Source organism: Zeugodacus cucurbitae, chromosome 4 (genome assembly GCF_028554725.1).
Source record: "Zeugodacus cucurbitae isolate PBARC_wt_2022May chromosome 4, idZeuCucr1.2, whole genome shotgun sequence".
Lineage (NCBI taxonomy): Eukaryota > Metazoa > Arthropoda > Insecta > Diptera > Tephritidae > Zeugodacus > Zeugodacus cucurbitae.
Window position 1 is genome coordinate 1,241,101 of NC_071669.1, and position 22,065 is coordinate 1,263,165.

At 39.3% G+C, this 22,065-nt stretch overlaps 1 protein-coding gene across 1 annotated transcript in view; it reads left to right on the forward strand.

Moving 5' to 3' along the window:
- Positions 1-20,678, forward strand: part of LOC105217072 (disks large homolog 5) — a 38,931-nt gene extending 18,253 nt beyond the window's left edge. The window contains exons 2-9 of the mRNA XM_054229011.1: positions 5,819-6,633; positions 6,710-6,842; positions 11,011-11,141; positions 18,202-18,497; positions 18,566-18,886; positions 18,954-19,125; positions 19,231-19,341; positions 19,673-20,678. Coding sequence (XP_054084986.1) covers positions 5,830-6,633; positions 6,710-6,842; positions 11,011-11,141; positions 18,202-18,497; positions 18,566-18,886; positions 18,954-19,125; positions 19,231-19,341; positions 19,673-19,753 — 2,049 coding nt within the window. The 5' untranslated portion in view covers positions 5,819-5,829 and the 3' untranslated portion in view covers positions 19,754-20,678. The remainder of the gene's footprint in view (positions 1-5,818; positions 6,634-6,709; positions 6,843-11,010; positions 11,142-18,201; positions 18,498-18,565; positions 18,887-18,953; positions 19,126-19,230; positions 19,342-19,672) is intronic.
- The last annotated feature ends 1,387 nt before the right edge of the window (positions 20,679-22,065 follow it).

Here is a 22,065-nt window from a genome sequence, read left to right on the forward strand (position 1 = left end):
CGATTCTCTAAAAAATCCTTTGGTAACTAAAAGGAGCTGCCTTTATGACGCGATGTCTGAATTTGGTATCCCTACAAAACTAATACGGCTATGTAAACTGACGTTGATATTGATATCATCGGAAACAACAACCGCTCGGTTTGTTCTGTTTTTTCCAGACTAGATAAAGAAGCGAAGCGTATTGGTCTGGCGGTTAATGAGGACAAGACGAAATATCTCCTGTCATGAAACAAACAGTCAGCGCATTCGCGTCTTGGTTCCCACGTCACTGTTGACAGTCATACCTTTGAAGTAGTAGATAGTTTCGTCTACTTGGGAACCAGCGTTAAAAACACCAACAATGTCAGCCCTGAAATCCAACGGAGAATCACTCTTTCCAACAGGTGCTACGTTGGACTGAGTAGGCAATTGAAAAGTAAAGTCCTCTCTCGACGAACAAAAATCAAACTCTACAAGTCGCTCATTATTCCCGTCCTGATGTATGGCGCCGAGGCGTGGACAATGACAATATCTGATGAGACGACTCTTGGTTTTCGAGAGTAAGGTTTTGCGTAAGATTTACGGACCTCAGAACATTGGCAACGGCGAATACCGCAGACGATGGAACGATGAGCTGTACGAGTTATACGGCGACATTGACATAGTTCAGCGAATAAAAAGACAGCGGCTACGCTGGCTAGGTCATGTTGTCCGAATGGATGAAAACACTCCAGCTCTGAAAGTGTTCGATGCAGTACCCGCTGGAGGAAGCCGCGGAAGAAGAAGACCTCCACTCCGGTGGAAAGACCAAGTGCAAAGTAACCTGGCTTCACTTGGTGTTTCCAGTTGGCGCCAAAAAGCAAAAAGGAGAAACGAGTGGCGCGCTCGGGTGGATTCGGCTATAATCGCTTAAAGCGGTTTCCACGCCAAATATATATATATATATATATATATATATATATATATAACTAAACTACCTAAAGGTTATCTCTGAAGAGGCCTAACAATGCTCATTTGTTTAATTCCAACTGACTGATTGAGCTTCCAAGAGCTTTTCAGGAGTATTTTCCAAATGTTAGCTTGTCACAACCTCACTCAAGGCAATAAACATTTCCTCAACTAAATGCTACAATTTTCAAACAAAAAAGAATTTCCCAGTTAAACTTGATGCCCAGTATATTACCGTTATTGATGTAATTGTACTTTCCATTCAAATAAAATCAATGTAACCCACTTATATGAGAACACAATGTTTGCGTAAGGCAACAACAAGCACAGTTAGCGTAAAAAGCAATAACAACAAATGCATGGCAGCACAAATAATAATCAGAAAAAAATGTTGTCATAACCATTTTGTTTGCTTTGGCCGCCTCAAGCCCCCCTCCTTCGCGCTCATGTTCGATGGTTGTGTGTCGTATTGGGATTTGTATTCAGGGCGCGGCAAACGGAATTGATTTTTCTTGTTGTTATTTCTTTTAATTTCTTGACTGTCTGTCTGTCTGCTCTGTTTTCTTTTCTTAGTATGCCCAACCAGCTGTGTCAGCTAGGCCACGCACGCCACCGCAAGGGCTCCAAGTGAGATTTAGACTGAAGCAATGTGTTTTGTAACTGTAAACGAGCTATATTGTTAGGCATGTCTATGATTATGTGTGTGTTTGTGGGTAGGAGAGGCGCCTAGCGTGGTGCACACCCTAGAAAGGCGGCAAAGCCAATGCCCTCCACGTCTTGCAGCTTGCTTGGCGACAGTTGGCGCCTCCACTGTGAACTCAGCGCTCGAGTTCATTTTTCGTTTGCCGTTTTTGAGTTCACAGTCGTTCAAAACATTTTACTCGCAATTTGAATACCCACTCTCTGCACGTCCCGCAAGTCCCGCACAATATACGACTATCTGGTATCTGCTTGTTTGCCTCAATTTGTATGCTCGTCTTCGTGCCTCAATGCATCCCTGCGTTGGTTGTGTGTTTTTTATTTCTTTTTCTTTTTTTCCACATTACACGTAATATTTGTTTGCTGGCGCTGCTTCTTGCAGTCACATCTTTCGCCTCTTTGTGCCTCATTAATATTTAATTAAAAAAAATCAATATGTATGTCATGTAAGTCACACATTTTTGCCATTTTTCTGGGCTCTTTCATGCCGGCGTATACAAAAAAAAAGGAAATAAATAAAATGAAACATAGAATTCGGAACGTCTTTTCGACGCCTAACAAATTCTCATTTTTATGTTATGTGTTGCGTGTGTGTGTGTGCATGTGGTTGGCTTGGCTTGGCTTGTCTTCGTCTGGGTCTTTTGCATCTCGCTGCTTTGAAGTTTCATTTTATTTTCTCCACTCTTTTCAGGCGACTTGCTGCGAAGCCTTTGGATTTTTCTAGGCAATTTGGTTAAGCTGTTAGTTTTTTTTCGCATTTCTTTTTTTCTGCCTTTTTTTTGTTGTTTTTGTTGGCTTTTGCTATCATTTTTATAAATGGTTGACTGCCATATCAGCTATGCTCCGCCTCATTTCTCTGGCTGTTGAAATTTATTACCTCGAAACACATGGCCAATATGCTATCGCCCGCCAGTGCAGCTCTCTGTTTTTCATAAATTCTTAATTTCATACCGAAAAATGTGGAGCGGAAATGCTTTTAGACTGATTCTTGCCTGTGGTTGCATGCCGCTCTTTGCTGCTGAGCGTTTCTTCTCCATTATTAATTTCAATTTTTAAAGTAGAAAAGAAAGTAAAAAAAAATTGCTTGCTACAAGTGAGAAAAATGGGCTATAATGTCCTTAAAATGCAATAGATTTATGTTCGAAATTTATAAGGTCGGAAAGGGGTTCAAAAATTAGTCGCTGCTCAAGATATATGAATTTCTGGAATTTAGAGAGGATTATAGTCTAATAGAAGACGCGATTAATTCTTATCTAAATCCTGTCCGCTGTCTATTACAGCGCTGCTGTTGGTACTACGATGTGCTGGCGCTCACCCCTGGACCATTAAGTCTATACCTTATGATCTGTTGCATGAAATCCGGGCATCTTATTTATAAGGTCGAAAAGGGTCCCGAAAATTAGTCCCTAAAAGAGACTGCTCAAGATATATGAATTTCTGGAATTTAGAGAGGATTCTCTAATAGAAGACGCGATTAATTCTTATCTAAATCCTGTCCGCTGTCTATTACAGCGCTTCTGTTGGTACTACGATGTGCTGGCGCTCACCCCTGGACCATTAAGCCTATGCCCAGTGATCGGTGGTATGAAATCCGGGCATCTTATTTATAAGGTCGGGACCCGAAAATTAGTCCCTGAAAGAGACTGCTCAAGATATATTAATTTCGGAAATTTAGAGAGGATAATAGAAGAAACGATTAATACTTATCTAAAGCCTGTCTTATTCTCACGGCTGACTATTACAGCTCCTCTGATGGTACCACAATATGCTGGCTCTCTTCCCTGCACCATTAGGTCTATGCCCTGAGATAGTGTCTGCTCATTTTCAAGGTTCCCCGATGAAAATCGATAAAAGATCGAGTTGAGTGTGGTATCCTGCAAGTATTTGGCTGGGATTGTCCCTTCAGAAATCAAAAGACCCTCATTATAGTGTATATATATAATGCTTGAAATTTTATTGTGAAGCTAAGAAGGCTCGTGCTCTGTTAATAATATTAATGGCTTAATTTCCTGCAGAAGCTATCTACAAATGGAAGGCGCTCAAATGCCAACAGTGCTAATATTTCAAAGTATTATTTTTATTATCTAAACTTCATTAATTCTGTTCTTCTGCCACTCTCGGCATTCATTATCGCGTATATTCAGCGTTTTTTAACCTAAAAAAATATATTACTTCACAGCTTTAAACGGCAGCCATGGCGGGCGCATAGATTATGCAAATTTATACGCAATCAACTCAGTCGACCATTTGCTAACCAACGCGCTGATGAAGCGCTGAAATATCAAATAGATTGTTTTATACTTGCCACCTCGCAGTTTTTTACGCCATCCCTTATTCTTTTTTAATCTGCGCGTGATAATTTTATTGCCGAGATGTCAAATGCTCACGCTTTAATTTTGCGCTTCTTCGCAGTTTCCGCATAAAAAACTCGCTTTTCTGTCCTTTTGCGGATTCTCCCTTCTTTACGCTTGGTTTGCGTAAATTTTTATTTATTTTAATTAACCGGATTTTAATTGAAAACCACAAAGAGCTGTTGTCACTGAGCATTTAACTCGTAGTTGCACTTGCTGGTCGCGTGACTTGGCAGACTGGCTGACAATTTGTCTCCGTCCGTGTGTGCAACAAGTCCGCCGCGTCGCGTTGCAGGCCAAAAAGTCGAGCTGCACTTACTTGGAGCACGCTCTCCCCTCACTTAAGTCACTGCACACTGCACAGTATCGCCTTTCAAATGCCACGTTCGCACTTTTCCGCGGCAGCGCGCCAGTCGTAGTGCGTATTTGCACAGCCTGATTGGGCTGCCCGGTTGCTGGGCGTCTGTATTGGACATGCGAAGGTAATTTAAATTTTATTAGACCACATAATGTATTTACATTTGCATTATTTCAACTTACCACGCCGCGCTCGTGCGACCGCGAGGCGTCCAACTGCTGCGTTCCGCCGCTCGAATGCCTGTGCACCGGGGCGTATGAGCAATAACTCGTCTGACACTGGTCCTTTGGCAATTCGAGCAGCGCTCGAGTGCAACGCGTAAATCACAAAAATGCTCGACAACTACACTTACCAGCGTTGCACTAGCGCGCCTGTTGTTGTTGCTGGTTTTTTGTTGGCTACGCGCAGAGCAGAGTTTAATGCTGCGGCTTTCAACGCCATGTGCCGCGCTATGCGGTTGTGTTGCATGTCCTCACGGTGTTTTATGTCGCACTGTTAGTTATGGCTCCGACCGCATGCGTATATATGTGTGTGTCTGCATGCCAAGCCCACTCACATTACACAGTTCAAATGCAGAACGCACGCATTTGGCCAAGCAGCCAACTAACTGCAGTTGTATTGCCATAAACACACACTCACGCACATTCACGCAAACGCGCGTGCATGTTATGCCATGTAATTGCATGTATCTCGAAGCGAAGCAAAAGTTCAGTCGAGCGCAGACAATAAATCCTTCGAGAGTGCTTCAGCGCTCCTTACGCGCTCCGCCTTGCGCGTCGTGACTTCTGTTTGATTTCTGTTATTCCACAATTATGTGGATGCGTGTTTGCAGTGAAATTATTCAGTGCTTTTAATGTTCCAACAGATTGATTAAGCTGTGCTTTGGTCCGCTGGGGAACGCTAAACGCTGGGTTAGAATGTCAACCGCGAGCGGAAGAGCAGAGGAGCACTCTTCCACGCACATACTTTACATATGTCGTTGTATGGGTGTCGAGGGGATTAATAGTTGGTAAATAGTGCGGTTTTATTTATGCAACAACTGGTGGCATATGCGCTCGGCTATTGTTGGCCCTAAGTGCCTAAGTGAAGTAGGTTAGAATTGAATAGGTTGAATGAGAAAGCGCGTTGGCATTCTGCGGTGATGTATTTATGGTCCGTCTCTCATTTGTCCATGAAACTTAACTGAATGGAGGGTATATTTTTTAGATCTTCAAGAGTCATAGTAGTCCCAGCTCGCAGGAACTTGAATCGAATTGGGTTCGAGTCCGAAAATATGGAAATATTTAATTCTATCTTAATATAGTCTCACTTGGTCATTAGTTAACATAAGAAATCTCAAATATAACAGCGAGACTCTGCTGAGATCCCGCAAAGGTAAATGCATAACCACTTACCTATGAAGTCAACTAATCCAATTCCTTTTTCTCCAAAATTTTATTATGAGATTCGCTAACATTTTTCTTTTTCCTTTGTCTTCCCGCAGCGCGTCTTGTAATGCGCCTTGGGGGCGGCTTACCATACGACGGCGACCCCCCGACAATGAGCGCAGCTGGCAATGATTATGCAGAATTATGCGATCTTGGACCCTCACGATGGAGTTCGCGTGGCTATTATTATGCACCACCCGCACATGCGACCGCCTTACATCCTAGTGCCGCACCTGGCCTACAACAACCGCAATCCTCATCCAGCGTACCGACCGGCAATTCGGCCGGCCTCAGCGGCCATCCGTTGCGCACACCGAGCAGTTACGAGGCGGAAGACGTTTCCTTTGGCATGATTAGTCCACCGCCGGGTGTGATCGGTCCGTCGTCGGTTGGTCTTAGCGGTACGTACGGCATCGGTTCGCGTATTGGCAATAGTACGAGTTCGTTACGTGGCGGCCGTTCCGGTCTCTATTACTCACCGCCCGGCACATCGTACACAATTGTGGAGCGTCCACATTCGCCACATTACTATTACAATACGGCTGGTGCACCGACGAAGGGTGGCTCATTGCCGGGACGCGGTTCGTCGTATCTCTCATCGACAGCATCACCCACTAGCCATATGGCGGCGACGGGCGGTGGCGGCACGCTGCCCAACTCAACGGCGACGATGGGTGGGCGTGCGCACAGCAGTATGGGCATGGCGAATGGCAACAAGAAGCGACCCATTTCGCCGGAGCAAGTGCTGCGCATGTTCGGTGCGACGCAATCATCTTCAGTTCCTACAAGCAGCTATCACTATAGCAACGGCACAAGAGATCGTACCGGACGACGCAGCCCGGCGAGTAGTCCGCCCTCGACCACGCATCAGGTGGGTGTTGTGTCTAATTTAACGGTAAATTATTTGAATTAATTTTGTTTGTTTTTTTTTCGTTTTCTGTTTGCAGATGTATCGTGAGCGAGATCGAGATCGTAGCATAACGAATATACACGAATTAACCACACGTACCATAAACATGTCACGCGATCAGCAGATCGATCATGGTTTTGGTATTTGTGTTAAAGGAGGAAAAGACTCAGGTAATTGACATTATTCTTATTCCAAGACTGGCTTGGTAGCTTAGTTGAAGACTACGAGCAGAGATTGTGAAGTGAAGTACTTCTGCTGGTCGCCCGATAAACCCGAAAGGTTCTATACTTCTTAAAGGAGACTGTGAAGAATAAGTAGTGAAATATTGACTCTTACTTGCTAGTATACCAGTATCTGATTATCATTCTAATGTCGCAAATCCATTCCGTCAACTTTTTAACAAATTCAGCTTTAAAGGTTCTCCAACAATTCACGAACAAAAGCTATTAAAGACTTGCTGTTCCATCTTCTTCGCACGCCTTCAGCAGCGCTGTGACCTTGATCGACAAAGATTGCTTTTCACTGCCTTTCACAGGCTGGCACAGGCCCTCCAACACGCTTCCTAGAACCCTTCAGAAAACGCTGCATTCTCAAAACGCGCACGTGAGTGAGTCTGTGTGTGTGTGCCGGAGCGTGTGCTTGTGCATGTGACACATTTGAATGTAATTTGACATTCTTTGTTTTCCTTTTGCGCTTTGACGTTTCTCCTTGCCTGGCAGTCAAGCAGCCAGCAGCCAGCAGCGAGCAGACAAAACGAACATTTTCGTACATGAGTACACTGCGGTTTTTCCAGAATTCTGCTACGGTGGAGGGGGAGGCGTACGGGCAAAATAATAATGACAATAACAACAAAACTATTAACCACAAAAGTGCCACAGCAACAACAAGAATATCAAACAACAAAAACGCTCGTAAAGACGTCAATGGCAGCAGCGAGTGGCAAGCAGCAAGCAGCAACCGGCAATGCCGCAGTCGAGTTTATTTCTTTTATTTTCTACTGTATTTGCTACCCTCCTTCGGTGTCCTTCGGTTATTGTTAACAACACACAACCCACACCCGCACAAGCGCAAAACCAAATACTGCAGCGCTGCAGTGATATCGGAAAATACTTATGTTCCGAGCTGAAGCAGAGCGACACAATTGCAACGAGCCGCAAACCAGACCGCAAAAACAACGAGCGCAGGCGGCGAATTGCAGTTGAGCGCGGCGAAGGGCACGTAAGACACATAAATACCGTTACATACACAGTTACGTGAATTATTACGTTACGTGTGTATGTGTGTGGGTGTGTTATGCCGTGTGCACTGTGCCATACTTAACGCTTAATGCTAGTGATATTTATAACGTAACAGTTGTTGTGTTGTTGTAATTTTTAAATCAATAAGTTCTATTATAGCCAGCTCGTGCGGGGACATCGCTGTCATAGTAAAGATAGCCACTTGCAGTCATATACACCCACATTTCATGCGCACAGTTGCGGCTATGTACATAAGTACACTCCGTCTCGTAGTATTTATGGCGAGCATTGCAGTGTGCTGCTAAGACCCATATCAGCCATAATGGGCGGCACGTACTCGCTTGACATCGTTACAGTTAGCTGTTGTGACCCACACAAGCACGCACGGACGCCTACACGCATTCACTCTCGCAGTCACGCACACACACACACACACACACATATCCGCGTCAACCAGAATTTGCTCGACCGGCTTGCAACTGTCACAAGTGCGCATTCAACTGCAAAACAGGCTTAGGGCTATTGCCGAGTCCGTAACTCATACGCACCGCCACCACTGACCAACTCGCCTACGGTGCTTGCATGCCTGCCCACACTGGCATGCGCGTCTTCTTGCAATTGTTGTTGTCGCCTGCGGGGTGCCTGCTGCCTACAACACTTTTTAATTACTGCAATTTGATAAAAATCGCAGAATTCAACCTGTTGGCGCTGTAGATCCGCTCTTGCAGTTAATGTGTTTACGAGTTGCACTGGTGCATAACGGAGAGTTAATTGAAAAATATTTTTTTGTTTTTGTTTTTCAGCAAAGTACAGTTTATTTATTTACAAACTCGGCATGTGGTTGATATGATTTAAAGTGAATCCAATTGTTTATGCTGCGCGAGCTCAGCCTGTACATCCTGTCCGCTTGACATTTACTGCTGATCTTATGTTTTTGTCTCCCGAAGATTTTAAATAGATTAGATTAGATTTTATTAGACGATCGCACTGCGTCCTACGATCTATTGTGCCCTCTCCTATTTATCACAGCACACCATCCAGTCCTGTAGCTCTAAGAAAACTTAGTAACGCTGCAGGGCTGGTGGTCGCGATACTTTCCCTTTGGGGATATAGAGACCCCATCGCCTGCCTCCTTAATCCCGCAATCGCGTGACATTCCAGGAGTAGGTGCTCAGGTGTTTCCGCTTCCAAATCACGGAATCTGCACAGGTCCGTAGAGCAGATCCCGAGTTTGTTCAGATGACGCCTTAGTCTGCAGTGGCCAGTGTAAAGTACCACTAGTTGTCTAATTTTGTTTCTTGCTTGAATCTTTTGCGGTTGTACACCCCCTAGAAACAGTTTGGAGTGGCGAAGTCCCTGCAATTGCAGCCAGTAGCGATTCCTACTTTCCAATTCGCCTTCGAGTAGTCCATTTTTGAACAAAAGCAATGAAGGGCTCTGGCCGCACCACCGTTCTGGTAGCCGCGGCCTTTCTAGCTAGCTGCTCTGCGAGTTCGTTGCCTTGCATGTCTCTGTGTTCCGGTACCCAGAACAGTGTTTGTCTGTTGTTGCTGCACACGCTATTGAGTTTTCCGATGCAGTCCAGTACCAACCCCGAGTTTATTTCGAAGGATGATAGTGCCTGGAGAGCCGCCTAGCTATCACTGATGATGTCAATTCGTTCTCCGTGATAGTTCCTGTCCGATATTACTTCAGCGCATTTGCCAATAGCATAGACCTCAGCTTGAAAGATACTGGGAAAATGTGCCATGGACATCGACAGCTTGATACGTGGGCCCGTGAGCCCGGCACCTATACCATCTGTGGTCTTAGACCCATCAGTGTACCATTGCTGGGTTCTTTTTGCTTGCCTGCTTTTGCTTATAACTTCCTTAAGGGAGGAATCCTTTGATGGATGATTTTAATTACAGGAATCTCTTTGATGAAAATCCTGTTTGTTGTTGTAATTAATAATAATAATTTTGCCAGAGTAGACAGTCTTCGATTCAATATAAATCCCAGACAATTCGGTATATATAGACCTGGCTGTCTGTGCATCTCATTAAAGACTCGACTTTTATAGACATTTAGTATAAGGTACAGGTTATGTTCAATACAATTACTGCTTTTGAGCCATCATAAAGAGTCATTAACTAAAATCAAGTGGTCCAATATATGAAGATACCTCTTAAGTTGCCAAAATGATATACAGTGAAACCTCTCTTGGACGAACAGACATCGTCGAGCGATTTTGTCCGCCAAAGAGAGGTGTCCGCATAAGAGAGGGTCATTTGTTATAAAAGTTAAACTTGGTGCATGAAAAATTGTTCGCTCAAGGGAGATGTGCGTCTAATAGAGGTGGCCGCTAGGAGAATCTTCTCTGTAATCTTTTTAGTATTATTCCCTAATTCCTCTAAAAATTTTCGGATCATTGATTTCACTTTGACCAAAATCGCATATACAGTGGAACTTCTCTAACTCGAATCACCATAATCCACAAAAAAACTTCGAGTTAGACAGACTTCCGAGTTACAGAAGGTAATTTGTAGGAATTCTGACTTCTATTGCCAATTCAATAGTTCGAGTTATGGAGAACTTCGAGTTATAGCAGTTCGAGTTATGGAAGTTCCACTGTATTTCTCTCATTCATTCAAAATTTTTAATATTTTTTTCCAAATATGTTATATACAATATTCGGTTCTACTCGCATTTTGCTCCCCCTTACTTGTTCAGACTTTAATTTTGTATCAACAATATTTTACTTCTCAAATTATTATAAACTTATGAATAGTTACAGGGTAACTCATATTTTTAGAATTTTACATTTTCCAACAATAATGAAACTAACCTCAAAAAAAATATTTTCTAACTTGTACTGAAGATCCACTAACCTAAATGCTAACAACCCACTTTAAAATATTGCTGCAATTGTAAATTGATTTCGCCCCCTCTTCTCTTTCATTACTGCTGCTTCGCAACAACTTTCAATTACAACAACACCAAACCGATTGTGCAACTAATCACCACGACGCACACGCAATTCAACGATTTAATAACGACACTATTAATAAATATATGGCAATATGGCGCTGTGGGTGATGTGCTGTGGCAAAAACGGCAGGATTAGGCGTCTATATCTCACGCATCGAAGAGAATTCCGTGGCAGAGCGCGCCGGCCTGCGCCCCGGTGATACAATCCTAGAGGTGAATGGTACGCCGTTCACTTCAATAAATCACGAGGAGGCGTTAAAAGTGAGTATGACATACATACGTACTATTGGCTAGCGAACATTATCACCAATCACATAGAGACTACATACATACATAACTATCATAGCCAGCAATAACTACATACATAACTACCTGCCTGTGCGTTATAATATAATCGAATAATCAGGCAATCAATCAAACGTAGCACAATCATGCCATCGCATTGCAATCGATTGATCATTAAGCATAGATAGACCAAACACTTGCATGAATTCACACACTGACACTCATACACACACAAACTTGAACATAACCGCTGCTCAGCATAAAATCTGTATTCAAGTAGTTTTGTAGTCAGCACATACATACTCATATTCATACTCATACGCATATCCATACAAATGCGTGTATTTGCCATTAAAAATTTCGCTCATTCCATTACCAAATCATTAATACAGCTCAAGTATGTATATACACGCACACATACAGATACACAGAGGCAAACACATGAAATGTGTGAATATGGCGATAGCTCGTTAGCGTAATGACAATAGTTTTCGCCATACTTTGTGAATTTAATGCCTCACTCACGCACACACACACACACATGAGTATTTGCAAATCTGCTGTCAGATTATAGCCTTCATTTCGGAATAGCACGTGCATACGAGGTGCGTTCAAAAAATAACGGGAATTTTTAAAAATTTAAAATTTCGCCAGACATGATTTCGTATGACAGCTTTGCAATTTTCAAAAAAAAGTGAACCTTAGAGCGTCGCAATTTTTCAAGCATACGAGAAATAGCTGAAAGAGCCAAAGGATATTCGAAAAAATCGAGTTTGTGAAGTGTTTTGACCATTGGAAGAAGCGCTGCCAAAAGTGCATAATAACGAATGGCGACTATATTAAAGGCGTTAATATTAATTTAGACGAATGAATAACATTTTTTTTTCAAAAAACGAAAATTCCCGTTATTTTTTGAACACACTTCATACATCAACTGGCGTTAACAACCAGCACTCACTCACACACACACACCCATAAAAGCATAGATATTCATCATAAATTCAGTGCATTTCACATTCTCACACACACACATGAACACAAGCGCACTAACAACAACAACCACTCATTGTCATTTAAGCTTTGGAGCAGCCATTAAATTATACTAACAATGAAGTTAACTGTATGGAGCATTTGTAAATTTCATTTAATGTTGTTCTTGTACGGTTTATTGATTTTTAATGTAATTTCCTTTGCATATCATAACGAGAACACTTTAACACACACCCAAACATACACACTCATACATGCACATGCATATCATGCCTGTGTGATAATAATGCAGCCGGCGTTGAGCACATGTTGTGACACCCTGTATTCATCAATAGTAATCTCAATTGTCGTCGATCAGCTTACATGCACCAACAGCCAAGCATTTGCATATCCAAACACCCACAGAGACACATATACATATATATGTATGCATCCATTTAGCTCAACGTATCATTTATATTCAAAACCGCTCATTCACTTCATTCACACACACACAGAGGTTTGTTTGTTTGTATGCGAGTAATTCATCTGCGCAACTTAATTGAATCGATTTATGAATTGCATATCGAAATGTCATCGCTTTGTCAACATATTAGTAGCTGTAGTTGCCACCGAGGCTGCACTTGCATACCGGGTGAATTTGAGTTTGAGTTGCATGTATAAGTGCCGTTATTAATGAAGTTGATAAAAGATAACAGATATTCGAAGTTAATAGTCATGGAGAGTTGTTGAAATCTACTCAAATTTCAATATTAAGTTCTTATCATGATATAAGCCTCTGCTCTGCTAAATATTTATAAGCATTAGCCATGATTATAGCATACTTTTAGGCGCGTCATATACTTTTTCTTTTGCTTTGTGCTAAAAATGCAGACTTCTCGTCTGTCTTTTGGAATAATTCCTATGTTATATCCTATTTTGGAACACGAATTCTGATACTTATTGGTTTTTAGCACCTAAGATAGTTGTAGCTCAAATCAAAAAGTTGAATAACTGTAAATTTTGTAGAATACAAGAGAACACTGAGAAGAAGATAACATTGAAGAAGTTTGTTTCTTGATATTACAGACCAAACTATAGTATGTTTAATGTTTAGTTGATAATGTAATTATTTCCCTTCTCCACCAGGCATTTGGAACAGTAATTTAAAAAATTCTATAAGGTTCAAAAATTCATAAAAATTATTCCTGAGTATTATCAAACTTTTCAGAGTATATCATCCACAGAATGAAAATTCCTTTATTTATATATATTATATAGCAAGTGACTTGATAAGCATACATACGATGTGTGTTCAAAATGTAACGGGAATTTTTGGTTTTTTGAAAATAAAAAATACTCATTTATCCATATTTAAAATAGACTCCGCCTTTATACTTCAGGGGATTCCTTTATTTCTATATATTATGTAGCAAGTGACTTGATAAGCATACATAAGATGTGTGTTCAAAAAAATAACGGGAATTTTCGTATTTTGAAAAAAAATTTACTATACATCTATATTTAAAATATACTCCGCCTTTATACTTCAGGGGATTCCTTTATTTCTATATATTTTATAGCAAGTGACTTGATAAGCATACATACGAGGTGTGTTCAAAAAATAACGGGAATTTTCGTTAAAAAAAATACTAATTTATCTATATTTAAAATAGTCGTCGCCTTTATACTGCAGAGACAGAATGGACTGTCTAAACTCGTGAAATTTTAAATTTTACAATTCCCGTTATTTTTTGAACACACCAGGTATTTAAATATGAAAGAACATTTGGCAAATGATTGCTGCTCTCATCCACATAAGCAAAAGCAAATTGTTTGTTATTAAAATACAGCTAATTGCGAAGCGCACTCGTACCAGTACAACTCGAATCTGCACAGAATGAGGTAATAATAAAGCACCGGTGCCAGACGCCATTCATGCAACACAAATTTGTATTGCAGAAGCTACCAAAAAACGAAAAAACCAAAAAAGCGGAAAAAAGCGAAAACATGAGAGAATTTGATGCGCCACATGCAGTCGTGTTGGCGAATTTTAAAATGAAATACCAAAAAAATCTAGAGAAACTTCTAGCGCATACATACAGACACATGCAAGCCATGGCAAGTGGCTACATTCCCACATAGAAAATCACACGATTACACGCCCCCACCATCACTGCGCATTACAATTTTGTTTATATTTGTATTTTATATGTATATGTGTATGTGTGTAGCAGAGTGTGTCTAGATTTCACCACACACAAATTTCAATTGGGTGGCTTTGGGTGTCGAATGTGCATTAATTGGCCTCCACCAAAGATGCGCGTAAATGCATGGAAAAATATGCAAAATATGGTAGAAAAAAAAAAACAATTTTGAGTATGAATACAAAAGTATTTTTTTTGGCAAAAAAATTTAATTTCCACCTTCATAAAACGGATATGCAAAGTTATTTTCGCGAATTTTACACAAAATGCCAATATGCAAAATTCTGTATTTAAATATGTGAAAATGCAGCAACAAGCTGCGGGCGTTAAACAAACAAAAAATGTGTGCGAAATTTCGAAATAATTGAAAGAGTAGCAGTTAGTGGTAGATCCAACCTCACTTTTTCAACTCTAAACAGCGGTAGAACAGCTCCAGTGGTTGGCAATTAATTTTAATTAGTGTGCTAATTAGGCTAAGTGAACTGTGAATGGATATGGAATACATCAATTCGACAGCAAAGAATTAAGAACCTTGTGAGGTTTGGTCCAAAGCTCATACAAAAATAGGTTTTTTTATTATTCTGATGTATAAATATCGGTTTGAAGTTAAAAATCAAATCGCCAGTTGTTGCTTTAGTTACATACATAAGTTTCTCAGGTGGACCACTACCACTCCTAAACGCACCAGTCTCTGCCTCAACTTGTATAGCACGTTTTGCTACTGGGTTTCCAAAATCGAACATATGCCGAGCATAAACCTGCGAAATTTCACATACAAAATTATCATGATGCAGTTAACTGAGCACTTATTTACATACCAACACACAAACAAGGCATTTGCTGCTGATTTTACGCCGAAATCAGGTCAACTGTTAAACCGAAAAAGAGTTGACAGCAATTCGCCGATTTTCATACGAAATGTTGGTCAACGGAAAATGCGGCTACTACGCCAATAAAGTGTCGTCGATAATCGACATTAATATGGTGATTATCGAACAACAATTTGTGGAAGTTGGCAAGCTTTCATCGCGCACATATTTACATATATGAATGAGCTTATGGGTATCTATAGTGATTTGGAGCTAGCTGGGAGCCTCAAAAATTACTTTATTTTACAGAAATGTGGTTATCTGCAGTTTACAAAAAAATGAGTAGTTGTTGTAAAGATTTCTCAGTAGTTTAGAGCTCAACTCATTTTTATTATAGTTCCACACACCCTTGTAAATATTAGTGTAAGTTGTATTCATCACTTTGTGCGTAGCCTTTGTGTAGTTGCACAAATTAGTTTAGAAATAACTGTAACACTTTCCAAAGAAAAAAAAGCAAAAATCACCTTTCATCAATCGCTACATTCACGCACAAAAGTATACGTACATCTCATCAGCTCACGCTATATTTATATATATGGTATTATTGAAAGTACTGTTATTAATAATAAATATTCAAATAACAAAAAACCAACCAATTTCCCTGAAATCGAAAATTCAAAATTGGCAATTTTTTTGATTGAAATGAGTTCACATTTTGATTGAGTCAACCGATTGGCCATGTGACACAATGCCCTTTGACACTTTTAATACACAATGAGAAAAAATTGGCAATAGATAAGTTTTCGTTGAGTTCTTCGTTTGTGTTTTTGTAATGTCTTTGTTTTTAATTTTTTTTTTTTAATTTGTTTCAATTTATGAGATCTAGTGTCTCTGATTAAGTTCTTTGCTATAAGTTAACACACACTGACCAATTGCTGGTGCACATGGTTACAATACAGTACACTCACATTAGTATTCGTACAGTGTCAGTATTATGCTACAGTATTCAATTTGCACAATAAAACGCACTTTTTCCCGAACGCAGTACTCAAGCTTAGCAAAGTGGACACAAATGGTAGAAAAGAAATATAAAGCAAAAAACATTTTAATTTTTCAGTGTGTCAAAATCATAACGGTTAAAGTTTTTTAGATCTGGCAACCTTTTTCCCACTAAAAAATCCTTTTAGCAGTACATCCCTTAAAGCTTTGCTAAACGTTTGAGCATCCTCTCTTTCAAAAACCATCATATACATCAGATAAATTGACTTAAGAATGCGGTATAATCTATATCTATACTACTATTATAAAGAGGAAAAATTTGTATGTATGTTTGTAATGAATAAAATCAAAAACTACTGCATCGATTTCAAAAATTCGTTCACCACTGGAAAGCTACATTCACCTCGAGTAACATAGGCTATATTTATTGCTGGATTCTAAACTTTCTGGAAATAGTTCCCAGCTGAGGGTATCAAAAAGACTCCATGATGGAGAATCTTAATCTGAAACTGAAAATCATCGTCAAAATATTAGAAATACACAAGCTCACTTCATAATCCGAGAGAAAGACATCGGAGACTAGACTCAAAAACATAAGCAAAAATATCACGTGATCTTGTAATTGCATCACGCGATCAGGGTCGGGTCATTGACCTCACTCAAAAATATAAACAAAAATATCACGTGACCTTTAATTGACATCACGTGATCTAGGAGAGGTCAATGACCTGTAAACAAAAATATCACGTGACCTTTAATTGAGATCACGTGATCTGGGCGGGGTCAATGACCTGTAAACAAAAATATCACGTGATCTTGTAATTGCATCACGTGATCAGGGAGGGGTCATTGATCTCATTCAAAAATGTAAACAAAAATATCACGTGACTTTTAACTGACATCACGTGATCTGGGAGAGGTCAATGACATGTAAACAAAAATATCACGTGACTTTTAACTGACATCACGTGATCTGGGAGAGGTCAATGACCTGTAAACAAAAATATCACGTGACCTTTAATTGACATCACGTGATCTGGGCGGGGTCAATGACCTGTAAACAAAAATATCACGTGATCTTGTAATTGCATCACGTGATCTGGGCGGGGTCAATGACCTGTAAACAAAAATATCACGTGATCTTGTAATTGCATCACGTGATCAGGGTGGGGTCATTGACCTCATTCAAAAATGTAAACAGAAATATAACGTGACTTTTAATTGACATGACGTGGTCTGAGAGAAGTCAATGACCTGGGTCAAGATTAGCCAACGCAAGAAACGGGAAGTACATACATATGTATGGGATCGTGTGTAAAAATGTATAACATTTGAAATGTTTGTTTAAACCCATGCGAAGCCGAAGCGGTCAGCTAGTATAAGATAAATTCCTTCAAAATTCTGTTTTAATGTGATAAAAAATTTTCCAATAGAAAAAAATCTATTATGAACAAAATTGAGATCATGAAAGCGCCGATAAAAATATGTCCCCTCCCGTATGAATGCGCGCAATTCAATAAGCATAGCACAGCAAACGGAAATGAATAATTTATTGAGTCGAAATCCGTTCATTCGTTTAAAACCAACTGAGCTCCTCCCGTTTACCCGCTCCGCACATTCGCACTGCACAGCGTTGTATTCGCCACTGCAACAGACACGAAACACACATACAAACAAGCAAACAAATAAATAAATAAATCTAGGAAAACTCGTAGACAGACTGCACGGCACATATTTATACCACAGGCACAGGCACTTAAGCTATTTGACAATTGAGTTCTTCACTTATTTCTTACATTCAGTTTCCGCTTCCTTTTTAGTCGTCTGATTTGACATAGTTTCCCGTGAATTTTGCTTTTGTGTGCGCTTCATTTGATTTTCATTTCGGTTATATTTAATTCCGTTTAATATTTTGCTTGAGTTCGATTTCGAGTTGAGTTTTTTTTATTGATTTGATTGATTTACGCTATTATTTCCTTCGTTTATTTGTCTGTGCTCCTCCTTCTCTTTTCTCTTTTGTCTCTTCTATTGCCAAATTTTTTCTTAACGCAGAGATGTGTGCAGATATTGAAATCATCACGTCAAATCAGTATGACGGTGCGCTCACCACCGACGCTCAACTCCCACGCGCCACTGCATGGCTTCGGTCCACCCTCGTCGCGGGATCCCATGTACGCATCGATGGCGCCACTACTGCCACAATCGGCGGCCGGTCTACCGCCCGGAGCGACGATGATTGGCGGCGGTGGTCTACCATTTCGTCAGACATGTTCCTGGATGGACCGACATGGTCGTCCCGCATCGCCACCCATGGAGTATGGCGGACGGCATACGGATCGTCGTGAGCGGTGAGTTCTCGTTGTACCAAAGTGCAAAATATGTGATTTCGATTTCATTAAATACATAAATTACTTAGAATCCGACGCGTTGAGCTGCTCATTGAACCGGGCCAATCGCTGGGTCTCATGATACGCGGCGGCGTTGAATACGGCCTCGGCATCTTCGTCACCGGCGTCGATAAGGACAGTGTTGCTGATCGGGCTGGCCTCATGGTCGGCGACGAGATACTCGAGGTCAATGGTCAGTCATTTCTCGATGTGACCCACGACGAAGCGGTCAGTCAGTTGAAATACCATAAACGTATGTCGCTTGTGATACGTGATGTTGGTAAAGTGCCACACTCCTGTACATCCATTGAGATGGAGCCTTGGGACGCGTACAGTCCGACGGGGACGAGGTGGGTAGCAACTTTAAAAAAGAAAAGGAGTGTAAAAAAAAATTAATTTTATATTAACTGTTTGCAGAGCTCGTCGAAAAGGTCAAATAACCGCTATGGTGGAGGAGAAGGCACGTTCTCTGCTGCCACGCCATCAATTCGCAAGTCTCTCGTATTATATCGCCGAATATGCTGCGAGAGCGATGACCATAGATGCCTTTGTTGCCGTCTTATTAGAAATGTTAGACACATATGAGAAAGTAAGTGTGCGTTATTAAAAAAATAACAAATTCTTAAGAGAGTCATCTGAAGAATCATAATACGTACTCTTTTAAACTCACTAATCGCAAACTCTTTTCTAATAGCATACGTTAGTGACGGAACTACGCGAACTTATATATCCCGAGGATCGTACGCGATACGATGAGCTTGTTTATCGTAGAGAACGTGATCCGTACAGCGTGGAGAGGCACAGGGTGAGTTCACATTTTTCTACTAGTACTATATTGGTGCTTAGATACATATCTCTAAGGTTTATAGCAGAAAAAACTTGTTTTAAGGCTAGCTCAACTCAGTTTTTAGAGAGTTAAAAGATATGTAGAGATAACTGCTTTTAAAGATAACTATTTTAATTTAATTACTCTACACAAATCTAACGGTGTTTGGAAAATCATTTTATACTCTGAAAAAGTAATCCTTGGGATCTCAAAGTTAATTCTGTTGTAGTTATAAGGTTGAGTCTCTTCAATTGAATATAAATTATTACTTTACCTCTCTTTCTGTCACTCTCTTCATACAACTCTATAGCGTAAAGGAGAAACCGCACGTGATTTACCGGTAAGCTTTTTAGAAGATTTATTCTACGACACAGACACTATTTACTATTAGCTACCTGAAAGGTCTATAAGTGTTTTCTTCTGACTATGCGAAAAAAAAATTAAGAAAAAAATCGTAATTTATACTCTAAACGTTATTATTATTAGCTATATACTATTAGCCCGTATACTAAAACAAAATACTCGATATACAATGCAAACAACTACACACACAGATATTTATATACATATACTATATGTCAATGCTTTGCAATAACTAACTAACATACTAACACTAACTAACTGTGTAACCTAATAAATGGCATGTTAACTATACTATACTTGTTGTTGTAATGTAATTGTTGTATTAACCAAAAATTCTAGCTTTATACTGTATATGTATATGTGTAATAAGTAATGAACAGTTATCTTTAATAATATTAATGATTTAATTATGATTTTCACACACACTGTAACAAATCTGCCAAATACTCTATTTATCTATATATATTTTAAAACAAATTTTATTGTTGTTGTTTATGAAGAAGAAAAAATTGTTGTTCTAGCTTTTCTATTAGTTTTCTTTATAAAAAATACAAAATACTAAATACAAAAACAAAACTAAAAAACAACACAGCCTTAAAGAAGTCTTAAAGATTCACGAAGTAGAACACATAAAAGACAATAATGCAGACAAATCATCATAAAGCAGAACAAGAAAAACCGCAAAAAGTGAAACAATTTAAATGAAAAACTTAACTTTAATTTTTATTACAATGTACACTTGAAACACTTAATACTACAACAACTACAAAAACATTTACAAAGTGTATAATTTTTCATTTTTTATGCTCTTTTGTTCATAAAATATTTTTTAAAAAATACAATTTAACACTTAAACTGTAGCAAATGTACTAACCTTAATATGCCTTAAGCGCTCAGCCTCGACGAGCTGAGCATTCATTGTCAAAGAACTAATTAAGCGCTGCTGTAGCCCAGTTGCATTAGATTTGCATATAAAAAAAAATATTAATTATGAAAAATATGAAAACTCAAGCAGTTAGCAAACGTTATACAAGCAAATACAACAAAAAATATTCAATAAAGCTATGCAAATTTAAAGATGCCAACAATGAGTTTGAAAAGTCATTGAAGAATTCTCATATAAACATATAATATATAATATAAGCTCTTGTACATAATAATTTCATTCATTTAAGTAATGTGCCTTCATTGAAAATGTTCATAAATTGTCGCGCGGCAAATATGCTCGAGTGTGACATTAACCGCTCTACTACTGACGTCACAATAGCGCATCTCTCAACATTCAACTGCTAAAGTGACGTCATCTTACAACTAAATTCCCACATTAACACTAAATATGAAGCCGCAGTTCGAATAAGTAGTCGCAATTTTCGAAAATGTTTAAAATCAGGGCATTATTTGATCTTCGAATGTCAATTTTTGATTTTTAGCTAAAATGGTGTAAAAACTAAGATAATTTGGTATTAGCGAAGATATAAAAATTTTAAATAAAATTCGGGTATTCGCAAAGCACTTTTTAAAAGTTTATGACTAAAGCATTTCATCTTGTTTACTCTTTGTACCTAATCGCAATGTCACCCTTCTACTATTTCTTCTACAGAGAACTTAATAACTCATATTCTGAATAATCATATATTTTTTTCAGAAATTTGATACAAATGCACTTAAAAACTTAAGCACAACAATTTTTTCTTAACACCATAATTGAAAGAAGTTGAAGAAGGTGTCTCAACTTAGGCATAAACCTTGTGTGAACACAGATATGTTATTGACTGGTAGATCTTCAGCTTGTTGATTCTTGTATTATATACAAATTTTTAGTTTAGGTCTGATTACAAAAAAACAAGTAAGAAAAGGCTAAGTTCGGGTGCAACCGAATATTTTATACTCTCGCAATTTATTGATGTAATTTTATAAAGATAACACAATTCGACCCATATATTCGGCATAAAGTTCAATAGAATAACGAAAATCATCATAAATAGTATATGGGGACTGAGGTAATTCCTAAACCGATTTCACTCGTTTTCAACACCAAGATACAATGCATCGAAGACTACACGCACACTTAATTTTATATTGCCTATAATTAGGTATATGGGATCTGGGGGAAGTTATGACCCGATTTTAACCACTTTTGGTACAGAGAAAAACTGTTATAAGAAAAAAATTCAGAGGGTATGAATTACATTAAAATATCTGAGAGATTTGCCGATATTTTCGGTGAAAAATTACCCTTAGGCACTGCGTTCTTCATGTTCGATATCCGGGGCCTTGAAAAGTTATAGTCCGATTTCGACGATTTTTTCACAAGTGATGTCACGGATCATATACAGTATT